This window comes from Erigeron canadensis, chromosome 1 (assembly GCF_010389155.1).
Source record: "Erigeron canadensis isolate Cc75 chromosome 1, C_canadensis_v1, whole genome shotgun sequence".
Classification (NCBI taxonomy): domain Eukaryota; kingdom Viridiplantae; phylum Streptophyta; class Magnoliopsida; order Asterales; family Asteraceae; genus Erigeron; species Erigeron canadensis.
Genome location: NC_057761.1, coordinates 25,218,962 through 25,231,451, shown reverse-complemented (window position 1 = coordinate 25,231,451; position 12,490 = coordinate 25,218,962). Strand labels below are relative to the sequence as shown.

General features: G+C 32.5%; 1 protein-coding gene across 2 annotated transcripts; it reads left to right on the top strand.

Moving 5' to 3' along the window:
- The first annotated feature begins 5,685 nt into the window (after positions 1–5,685).
- LOC122609758 (S-type anion channel SLAH2-like) lies at positions 5,686–8,515 on the top strand. Of its 2 annotated transcripts, XM_043782710.1 has the most exons (5): positions 5,686–5,782; positions 6,071–6,231; positions 6,336–6,797; positions 6,959–7,729; positions 7,873–8,515. In XM_043782710.1, the coding sequence occupies exons 2-5, from the start codon at positions 6,100–6,102 to the stop codon at positions 8,281–8,283; spliced, it is 1,776 nt and encodes a 591-aa protein (XP_043638645.1). In that variant the 5' UTR covers positions 5,686–5,782; positions 6,071–6,099; the 3' UTR covers positions 8,284–8,515. The 2 variants fall into 2 exon arrangements, with proteins under 2 accessions (XP_043638645.1, XP_043638638.1); XM_043782703.1 differs by lacking the exon at positions 5,686–5,782 and having other exon boundaries at positions 6,003–6,231.
- The last annotated feature ends 3,975 nt before the right edge of the window (positions 8,516–12,490 follow it).

The following is a 12,490-nucleotide window of genomic DNA, read 5'->3' as shown; positions in this document are numbered from 1 at the left end:
TAGTCTGCGTGTAAGCTCCGTAGTGAGGCTGAATGGGTAACACCAACAAGACTAAAATGGCCTCATCTAATTTTCTTTGATATTTGACATTTTGCTTTTTCACCGACAAAATCCAAAACCCCAAAAACATTATAGCCTAGATAACAATGGCATAATGCCCATTATCGAAGGTCTCCGGCGTCGTATTCGGACAACTATACCTACACCGGTGTCTATTAAACAAATTCGGTTAAATCTATCCAACGCACAAAAGTGAAAAAAAATAAAAAAGTAAATGAAGGGAACTTTAGCCCGGATACCACAATTGAATACCCATTGACTCACCTCGTATGATACAAAAATATATTAATTAACAAAAACTAAATCGTGTCCTAGAAATCATAAGTTAGACTAGTTTATGATTCTTCTGTGACGATAGTTGGCTAGCATTGTCTGATGATCGACTATTTGACCCCATTTTTGTGTGGTGGTCGGTATTAATGATTTTAAAAAGCAGTTAGAATCAATGAATATTTTATTAAATAATATTTTTTGAAAGATTTGGATTTATAACAATCCACTCTTCCCCATAATAAACCTGTATCAAAATCGATCAGAGATTGCACAGTCCACAAGTCTCCCGAACATAAGATGAATAGCAATATTTTACATAACCATATTATCTTTTTTGAAAGACATGTTATATTTCAACATATTAAAAGTTTGATTTGAAACCGAGTTTTTTTATTCAGCGGATCACAATAATTTAAATTTGTTAAGCTAATGCATTTAGCATTTTGATCTTAAAACTACATGTCACATAATCACTTTAATTGTCTTCATTTATTGTACTTTGTATAAATCTTTATCGTTATACAACACATGTCGATCATGATTATTGTTAGATGTTCAACTATTATGATTTTAATATTTAATTTTTTGATGTGACATGACATTTCTTATTTAATTTCTAGAGAATGTGTCCTGTTGAACAATTGGCATATTCTCATCCTCTAGTGTACCCTGTTTGCATTGAATTTTTAGTAGAAAAATTAAGTACACGCTGCCTAGCTAACTGGTATTCATGTGTTCAGTTTTATGGACTATTCCTTAACTATTATTTTCAAAGTATTTACCCAAAATATATTTCAAATTTAAGTCTCGATCTAGAGCTTCTTCTAAACTTGAATGTTATCAGGGGCAAGGCTATAAGCGGTTGTTTTCATCGACACTTTTCATCGGTTCAATTTGGCACATTGGTTTGCTTACACCCTTTCTTTCGGCACTTTATGACAAGGATTCAATCGCAGCGGAGTTGCTTGAGGCTCACATCGGTTTCTTTTTCACCATAGCATTGTTAGCTTTTATTTTTTAAAAAGTTTTTTTTTTGGATACGTTTTGGCCTTTTAGCACATCGGTTCCCTCACTTCCTCACAATTTGACATCTTTTGATAAGTTTTGGTAATTTTTTTGAAAATCACACAACATATTTCTATTGATCCAAAACTTGTCAATTTGCTAAAAGTTGGTACTATACCCTTACTCCTAATTATGTATCACGAAATCTTTTCCAAATCTGATATAGCAAAGAAAGTTAATTATGGTGAAAGTCAAACCCAATTTGTTGAGCTAACAAGATAAGCATGAATTACAATAGTTGTTTTCACTAATCTCATTTTAAGTATATGACTAATCTTTCCCAACATGTTTTCACTAATTAGCTGACGATCATATATAGTAAAAGTTCTAATGCTTTCCATTCGGTTGTTTCTATTTCGTTTCTATGGATATCCGATAGAAATAGGAAGCTACATATACTTTCGCAAAGTTGGCTTTGTAGACACTTAAACCAAATAAGTAGTATCAAGTGAGATTCCTCTCCAAAGTAAACATTGTTGACAACAAAATGCAAGTAAATGTAAATCTATGTGGAAAACGTACATTCTTCACTCAAACGAATATTATGTTTTTTTCTTTCAAAATAATAAAATAAAATTAGTTTACCAGCCAGATAATGTGTGGAGAACACACAATCTACCAATAAATTAAAACAGAATTGAGATATTTTTAAAACGACACGTGGTATAATTCTAAATCGATACGTGTCTTTTTAATTTATTTATTTTATTAAATTATTTTTTTTAGTTCTATATAGATTCAAATTTTTTATTAGACTTAGAATTAAACTCTAACTATTGGCTTATAGATACAAAACCTATTATAACTTTATTTGATCGATCATTTCTCATTAATATTTCTTTTTATTTTTCAAATTTTCAATTCTTATTGCTTATATTACTTATAATAATACGGTAAATTCAAAACTCTAACTAAACATATATTATGTTTATCATTACCGTTTATTATAATTTACTTTCAATGATCGGTTTACTTTAATCATAATTTATTTCATACACACGAATCATGTATGTGACATATTCGAATTTATTTATGATACAATCTATATAGCTACCGTACATCGTACGGGTATTAAAACTAGTATTTTATATTAAGATATTTTAACTTTTACGTATACGAGAATTAAAATCAAACGTCAATGTCTATTTAACAAGTTGATATCTAATGCGAGTCGTTTTCACATAAAGCAGCTGTACTCTTCTTGTGTTTAAGGGTCCTAATGCATCACGCATACTATTTTGACTTTCACACTATGTGTTTTGGAAATATAGCTTCTTTTCTTCTTAATACGAGCATGGTACCTGCGCAATGCGGCGGTGACGGTGTAGAAGACGGTCTAGTGGTGGCGGTGTCAGGTGGTGTAGGTTGATGTAATTGTGATAGTGAAAAGTTTTAGAAGATAAGGGTTTAAAGTGTTAAGTATTAATATAAGGGTTTATGGTGTAAATTAATTAATTAAGAGCAAAGTTGGTAATTTATAAAACACTTTCCATAGTGGGTTTTTATTAAGGGGCAATTTTGTAAATTCCCCTGTGATATTTGAGTAACTATTTCTAAAAATGGAAGGGGTGATAATTTTTATATAGGAGTATAGATAATTTGCACAAACTTGTATATTTATATGCACTTAATTATATTATGTATAATTGTATATGTATATATGTTTACATCGAGACTTACTCCTTGAATCTAGCTTTATATTTACATTTACATTAAATTAAAAAAGGGATTAGGCCATTAAAAGATTGAAAATAAAATAAAAACTTCGTACATCCCGAACATAAATCATAGATGGTGTCAGGTAATAAAGAACACGGTTTGTGGTAAGCTCATAATCCACAAGACCACAAGTTAAAAGCTTTTTAACAACATTTAATTTATTTGAATTTCATCTACTCTAAAATCAATATATATACTAATTTTTGTTCTTCCTAATCCACAGAAATACAACATAATTAATGCAAAATCTAGTTAACCGAAAGTTGGATTACTGATGCGTTATCGACTCATCCCATCATTATTATTTTCGGAGCGCAAAATCTGAATACCAATCAATCATCATTAGATGGATTGATATATGGTGGAACCTAAAACTGAAAGGTCTTGGATTCAGATCTTGATGTGAGCAAAATACTCCTAGAAACGGAGACAATGGTTTTTCACATAATGAGTTTCCTCTTTAATTGGGGTTGGGTATACGAGAAGGCATGTCACTGAGTTTAATTTACCGTTATTAAAACAGTAAGAATCCTAGCTGTTTAAATCATCTTCCCTAATTTAAAGTTATCCTTAAACATTGCCACATAGGATCATCCTATATTTATTTGACAATATATATACCCAAACATATTACAATAATGAAATCATCAAATCTTAAACATATTTTGAAATTTTAGTAAATATTTTATTATGTACGTGACATTAAATTTTTAAAATTAATAACATTGGTTTTTTCCTAAAAAAAGACATTAATTTTGATATAATATATTGTTTAGTTTTATATATTCACCTCATTCCAAATCAAAGTTGATGATCGACACTATCCTTATATGTAAATTGATAAATAAAAAGTTCTTAAATGGTTTCCCATTACTTTTATTAATCTTCCTACTCTTCATCACTATGCAAGTTATGTGATTTAATTTGTTAGTTTTTAAATGTTTTTAAATTGTTATGGATTAGACTGACTCTAAGGTTCCAATGTCACAAAAGATTTAAATTATAACCAATGTTTTTAAACCGGCCGGTTGGACCGGATTTTTCAAGACTTCCGGTCGAACCGACCCCGGTTTAATGGTGGAAATTGAACTGGACTGAACCGGTAAGAACCAGACTGAACCGTGCGAACCGGACCGTTATCGAACCGCTATGAACCGAGTCAAACAAAGTCAACGTCTTTTTTATGTTGTTTTTCTTCTATTTTTTGGGGGAAAAAGATCCAAATCTTACGTTTATAATGAATTCATCCTATTTAGAGTAGATCGCAACATCCACTGCAAGATCAACCTTCGTCACTTATTATTATTATTATTATTATTAGATTGAAGAAGATGAAACTGAATTTTTTTAGATTTATGAAATGGGGGAAGATTTTGGTTAGAGATTTGAAAAAATGGATTGAATGAAATAGGAGAACTAAATCGATGATGATCCATGTTTGAAAAATGAATTGAAGAAATAACGTGAGGGATAAAAAAAAGAGGAACTTATATTGTTGATTTTGAGTGGGGTAACAAGAAGCCATTACTACTGATGCAGGAATGAGAATGCTGAATAATGAGCTTATTTGTGGATTTTCTTATAGAAAATTAACTTGTATTTTCCAAAGTGGTCTTATGTGAGAATTAGTCAAATTTTATATATATACTCGTATCTTAATTTGAATATGGCCAAGACTAAATAGAAAATAGAGAAAATGATTATTGATGTTGGATGACATTTGAATGTGTTTAAACTCATAATAGAACTTGTTAATCATGTGTTTTGTGTTAGACTTTGGTTTATTATTCATTAATACTTGAACTTTAATATTATTAAACTTATGTTATATTTTAACTAGAAATCTTATGGTATTACATGGAAAGATGTATGTTTCGTCAAAACCCGGTCCAACTACGGTCCGACCGATCCGACCGGTTTGACCAGTGAATTTTTGTGAGTCCGGTTCAACGTCTGGTCCGGTTTTCAAAACATTGATCATAACAAATGGTGTTTTTATGATTTGAGATACTATGACAGAATAAAAGGTTCGTTGATCATCCTTTTCTCTAATAAAATTATTTCTACACGGCCAACAAGTTTTATTGATATTGAATTTAGAAAAATGTTATTAAAACTTTTTTACCATCCATATCAAAAACTCATCCCTTAAACTTATTTTTTATGATAACTATATAGCTATTTTATTCACCTTTAACGACTATATTTATCAAAATCCCTGAATTATTAAATACCTCACCTCAATGATATGTAGCAAGAGTCATTGGAAAACTTGTTTAAGTATGAGTAATTTGTTCAACACTCAAGCCATCATGTTAATGACCATTTAACTGTTGTGGGAGATAGCTGTATCTTGGAATGTACTCACTTGTTTTACATTTTATGATTATGATAGATAGTTTATGTATAATGGATCCAAAACTTTGTATAAAATAATAAACATAAATAATATTTGATATATGTTAGGAAGTAAACTAGAAAGAAGTATTGGTGTATGAAGGCACTATAAATACAACATAACACATGACTCCAAAGAGGTGCATACTTCTGTTTTTCTCATTTTCTTGACTTTTTTGTCTCCTTTCATTTACAACTCAAAAACCAAATTGATTTTGAAATCTTTCTCCCTATCTATACAAGTGTTCTTGGTGAATATATGCTAAAGGTACAAATCTTGTAAGCATATTTTGTATCACCAATGTACAACTTTAAGTTTCATATTTTTAGCTCCATAGATTACATATCACATGGGTTTTGGACATAGTCATGTGGGTTGTTGTTATTATGTTGTCAAAAGTAAATCATGTTTATTATTCACAAAGATACAAGAACTTGACAGAGATTCATCCCATTATAAAGTCATAAAACTTGAAATTTAATATATTTTTTTTTAATCTAAGATGGTTGTGTTTTTATAGATCATGATGACAAATGTTGTTTTATTTTGTAACAGGATTATTTTGTAAGTATATATTTTGTGTCATGGAAGTCCTCCATCGTGCTGGAACAAAGAAAGAAGTAGTCCCATCACTAATTAGATCCATTGATGCTAATGAAATTGAGGGATTTGATGATAATTTAATGAAGCAAAATGTGATAGATATTGGATTTATGGTAAGTTTTATATTTTTAATAATTTAAGGTTATGATTTCTTTTATATAAGTTTATATTTTTGTTCATGAAGCTTTTACTGATTTTTTTGTTTTAATTTTACTAGGATACCGGAGGGATTAAAATCGAATCTGAATCCGAAAACTTGGATATTGTTCATTTGCACCACCATAGAACGCCTTCAATTTCTATAAGCATGCCACCTTCTCCTATTGAAGCTCACTTGCAAAATACTAAAAAAGTTGCATTTAGAGATGATGTTGAACTCGTGGCCAAAAATAAACCGGCCACGAGTTCAGCTACTAAATTTTATTCCCAACCCATGCCCATGCCGGTCGGGCTGGAGGCCACTGGGAAATCCCCAAACCGGCCTCCAAGAAATCCCAAAATCGATAAACTAAAAGACGAAAGATACAACTCGTTCAAAACGTGGTCCGGTAAACTCGAGAGACAAATCTCGACTTTACGTGGAAAACCAACAGGTGAGTCACAAGTGAACACTCCACGCAGCGTGACGGCAGATCGATATTTCGATGCACTACAAGGACCAGAGCTTGATACTCTCAGGGTAAGCTATTTACAGTGTTCTGCTTATTCGGTTTTATGAAAAAAAAAAAAAAGGTTTGAGTATAACACTTGGGTAAAAATGCTTATTTTGTGTATAAAAAGGCAATAACCAGATAAGCACCGACTCAAAGGTTTTAACATTTTTGCTGTCTTTTTTAACAGCCATCAGAGGAAATAATACTCCCAGAAGACAAAAAATGGCCGTTTCTACTCCGGTATCCGATCTCGTCGTTCGGTATATGTCTCGGAATAAGCAGCCAGGCAATGATGTGGAAGAATTTAGCTTCAACAGCTTCAACACATTTCCTTCATATAAGCCTAAAAGTGAACCTAGTGCTATGGTTCATTTCCGTGGCTCTTTTTGTTGCTGTGGCCACTGCATATATTTTTAAAATCATTTTCTATTTCGAAGCTGTTCGTCGAGAATATTACCATCCGATTCGAGTTAACTTCTTTTTCGCCCCATGGATCGCGTTACTCTTTTTAGCCATTGGTGTGCCATCTAGTGTGATAATAAATTTGCCACATTTTCTTTGGTATATTCTTATGACACCTTTTTTTATCCTGGAACTCAAGATTTATGGACAATGGATGTCTGGGGGGCAGAGGAGATTGTCAAAAGTCGCGAATCCGTCTAACCATTTATCCGTTGTTGGGAATTTCGTTGGCGCATTGTTGGGTGCGTCTATGGGGTTAAAAGAAGGCCCGATTTTCTTCTTTGCAGTTGGAATGGCTCATTACACGGTTTTGTTTGTGACTTTGTATCAAAGACTTCCGACTAATGAAACTCTGCCTAAAGAGCTTCATCCGGTTTTCTTTCTGTTTGTTGCTGCTCCAAGTGTTGCTTCAATGGCTTGGGCCAAGATTAATGGTTCGTTCGATTATGGGTCAAGAATCGCTTACTTCATTGCCATGTTTCTCTATTTTTCACTGGTTAGTTTGTTTTACATATGTTGGAATACTGCTTGCTCAATAATAAAAAACTCTGTAATTTAGGAGTAGGAGTATGATAGGATGCCGTAAAAAGAAACAGCTGTATTTGAATTTAAATAATGTAGTTTTTTGTTGTTATGTAGGCTGTTCGAGTCAATTTCTTTAGGGGATTCAAGTTCTCGTTAGCGTGGTGGGCGTATACTTTTCCAATGACCGGAGCTGCAATCGCAACAATAAGATACTCGAGTGAAGTACCTAACATTGTGACGAAATTTTTAGCAGTTACTCTCTCAACAATTGCAACCTTAACGGTTTTTGGCCTATTGGTAACCACCATTGTGCACGCGTTTGTACTGCGAGATCTTCTCCCAAATGACATTGCCATTGCTATCAGTGACCGAAAACCCAAACCTCACCATAAATGGTTCCATCGGAGGACTGGAAGCTCCGAGAAAGACATTGAAAATTACCTTAAATTTGTGACTTCTGATGAGAAAGATGTTGAGGTTTCTGTCGTCCCAAAAGATGTTGAAAGCCAGGCTCCATTGCCTTAAATGGATTAAGAATTTACTCGTAGTAATCAAGGTACATGAAGAGACACTGTCGCATAGCCTAAATATGCCGTTAAAATTAAAAAAGTTTTTAGTAATCATACAATGGAGGAAATTTGGGTTCCAATTTCCTATGATGTTGAATGTGCATAGAGGATTATAGTTTAATGTTGTTGAGTTGTAATTTTGTGATAATAATGTTTATGATATTTAAAGTTGCATGTTTTTTTGATTCTGTACAATGATTAATCAAGCATCTTAACATGTTTGTTCATCGTACCTAAGTGGTTTGTTGAGTTATTCTTTGGTATTTTTTGAATAAAAATTGTTGTTCAATTATATGTTTTATTTCACAACGCGCAGACATTAATCGGGAATTTGATATGTTGTTAGCATATGTGCTGTCTTAAAGATTTATAAATGAATAAAATTGATTCTGAGAATCGATTAATGGAACGGAACGAAGGTGGGCAAAAGATCAGTTCGGCACATGACATAAGATTTCACTTCAGAACATAATGAGGAAAATATCTAAGATTCCTTTTGGAGTCATGCCGAACCACTGTGGGTTTGATATTTTGTATAAGCCTACGAACTAACGGGCCAAATGTTCTACTATAACCGTCGTTGCTGATGCTCGTATAACGGGCTAGGCTCGTTTCATCTTTTACAGCAAAAAAAAAGATTTACATTTAACAATGAAACTCACTCAGGTCCGATAAGCCAATTTTGGTAATATGGGTTGAGAATTTGAGATTGCAGATTGTACGCAAAAGTGCAAGACCATATCAACCATGGGAAAATCATTATCAGATTTATATTGGATCATTTTTATTTTATTGAAAAGATTGGGCCTGTTTTGTATGATAAGCCCAAGGTATGTTGAGGAGACAATGACAAGCCCATGCCTTTCCATCCAAAACTTTAAAGAAGCAAAAAGAAAACCTATTTCACGTTAGGAACATTTTTGAACAAAGTATCTTAATGACACCAAATCCACCATTAAATGATTTAGATGCGAAATAATTATTTTATTTGTAATGAACTAATAATGATTAATATCATTGGTACCTATTCTTTTTTGAATATCTTTCTATTTATACTAGTTATCTTGAAATTTAGGGTATCTTCTAAATCTACTATGTGGATCCTGGCCCGGAGATAAGTTTTTCCTCAAGGTCTCAGGTTCGAGTATTGGGTTTCTCATCTCAAGGTATTTTCCATGAGTAGGGGTTGGAGGTCCAGCAAATCGCTGATTAAATTTGCCTCCAACACGTCTGAATCGAAACTAACTTTACAAAAAAAAGTTACCTTGAAATCACTTTCCTACACCACGCCACCATCGCTGTCACCACCATACCGTCATCGCCGCCACAACCGTTGCATTGTGCGAGTGTCATTCTAGTACACGCTTATATTTATAACCTTTAAAAGTATGCACAATGCTACTTGAAAAATATAATGACTTGATTATTAATTTGTTGTGAAAATTTAGACGGCTATGAAGGGCAAGAATTATTACAAAATCTTGAATGAACTCAAACAAAGAGCTTTGGAGCTACTGCTACTGCTATTCTGACTACCATGGATGGCTATGGTGGTTCTCCAGCGGCTGCTCTACACCATGATAAGGGTGTTGGCATTGACAAGTGTTCTCGGTAGTGAGTCATCTGACCACCCATTTAAACACTGCCGTCAACGCGACACGACCCACTCATGGAAGGTTTTGGGTGGTGGGAACACCCATTTTGAAAACGCGTGGAACGAATTTTGAGGCATATAACGTCTCTTTGAGAAGCAACTGAAATTTTTTTTTCTTCTACCCAACGGCTATATTTTCAAATACATATGTATCTTCTTCCACTCAACAGCCATATACATACACATATACATTTACATATAGAAATAACATTGTAGTGAATGATGGGTGAGTAGTGGCAATGCCATCAAAAATTGAGTGAGTGGTAAGTGAGTGATGGATTTGAGGTGGCACAACGTGATTGGTTGAAAGTGAGTGGTGAGTGAGTGATGAGTGGTTGGCAGTAGCGGAGCCACCTTGGCAATAGAGAGGGCCAAGGCCCACCCTCACAAACGAACTATACTTATGATTCATGGGTAAAAGATTTATCAAATATTGATTCTCTATATAGTTGGCCCACTCCATCAAAATAGAAAAGAAAAATACCATGACTGAATTGGCCCATAAAAAAAAAATATCTGTCGTTTTTGATAGACTTTTCAATTTTCATAGCCATTTTTACTTATTTCAATGATTTAATCTAACTCAGCCCCTTAAGTAGTTAGGTATATTAACTTGTACATTGTATTAAGTTTCTTTATCTTTTTTATTTTAGTCTAACAAATGTATACTAATATATTGATATATATGTTGTGATTTTGAAATTTTTTGTTTTATGTTTAATATTTGGGTTTAGTATTTATGAAAGTAACTAACTATGGACGGATGTCTATAGTGTGAAAAAATTAGAGTTGTATTTATTGTATGTAATTAACTTTAAAATTTTGTGCATTGTGTGTATCCCACCAATAAAAAAGTTACAAGTAGCAGCTTATATGGTTGTCACATATACCCGAATACATACAATGCATAAGATTCAAAAATTAATTACATACGATGAACATAACTTTAATTTTTTCACACTATAAACATTCTTTAATAATTACGGGGTGTTTGTTATTGAGATTGCAAAACAGATTTTGCGTTTTCAAAATAGATTATGCGTTTTCAAAACTGCGTTTTGAAAAAGCAGGTATGTACATGCTTCTTTAAAACTGCGTTTTCATAGCAGATAATCACTTTTTTACACAAACACTTTTTCAGATTATATGCGTTTTACGAACGTAATAATCAGATAATCAATTCAAAACGTATTCCCAAACACCCTCTTAGTTATATTTGTAGATACTAAACCCTTAATTGTTTTTATTTATTTTGTCTTAGCTTTTTTTGGTTTTTTTGATCATTTTAATTTGATAATTTTTAGCTTTTATTACTTGTTGTTTAGTTTTGGCCCATTCAAATTATAATTTCTGGCTTCGCCACTTGTGGTTGGGTTGCCACACCCTAATAATAATATGATGTTGCATCTAAACTAGTATGTAAAATTTATACAAGTAACATTTGTTTGTAGCTAGAGTTAAAAGAGGGTCTAGACCCCATAAGATTATTTAAGCGTCCAGATCAAGGACGGATCCAACTCTTTACAAGGATAGAGGATGGAGCACCCTAAAAACTGGTTCATTACTATTTAAAATAGGAAAAATGCTAAATAAAACCCTTAGTGTTTCACTGAAGGTACATAAAAAGGTTGTATGTTTGTATATCAAAAGCTCACTCCTAATTTTTATGGTAAATGTACAACTATTTAATACATCTTAACGAAAATCTTTAGGGTTTCGTTTAGCAAAACTCTTTAAAATAATATATCTTTTGACATGCCTTTTATACAATTACAAAAACTCAATGTCCACCTCATTTCTTAAAACAAATTGCTTTCTTTCCATAATATATATTGTTTTACTAGAGCTACATTTTTGTCTATTTTTTAAAAAAAGTTTTATTGTTGGTTTAGCTCTTTCCACAACCATGAGGCCTTCCCTTGTTAGAGTTATAAAAAAAAATGTTCATTTCGTGTTACACGACGACCTGAAATAGAACCAAGATAAATTATGATCGATTCCTCTCTAGCTTTTAGTGTTGGACGTTAAGAGAGAAAAACATTCTCACGTGTCTCGTGACCCACAAATCAATATCAACGACATGCATTCTTGGGACCTATCCTTGAGCCCAATCTTATGACTCGTGGTTGACGTTTATAGACAAAAATTCGAAATTTCAAAAAGTTAAACCTTATAATTAATGTGTTTGAAATAAAAGACAAATCGATAATCGAACATGCCAACTGAGTTTACATTGTCAACTTATCTTTTTGGCATTTTTTCCTATCAAACTTTGTCTTTGTCGACTCAAATTATATATAACCACATTAAACTCACATGCATGATGCATTAACACACCCTTCTATATAGCTAGTACTTGAAAGGAAAGATTTATGAGAGTCGTTGACAATAATACAGTCTAATTATCTATAGGATTATCCGAATAAAATTACAATATTTTTGCTTTAACCCTCTTTATATATAACCAATATAATGTACCTTTTTGTTTATCATGAAAACAACAACCCGA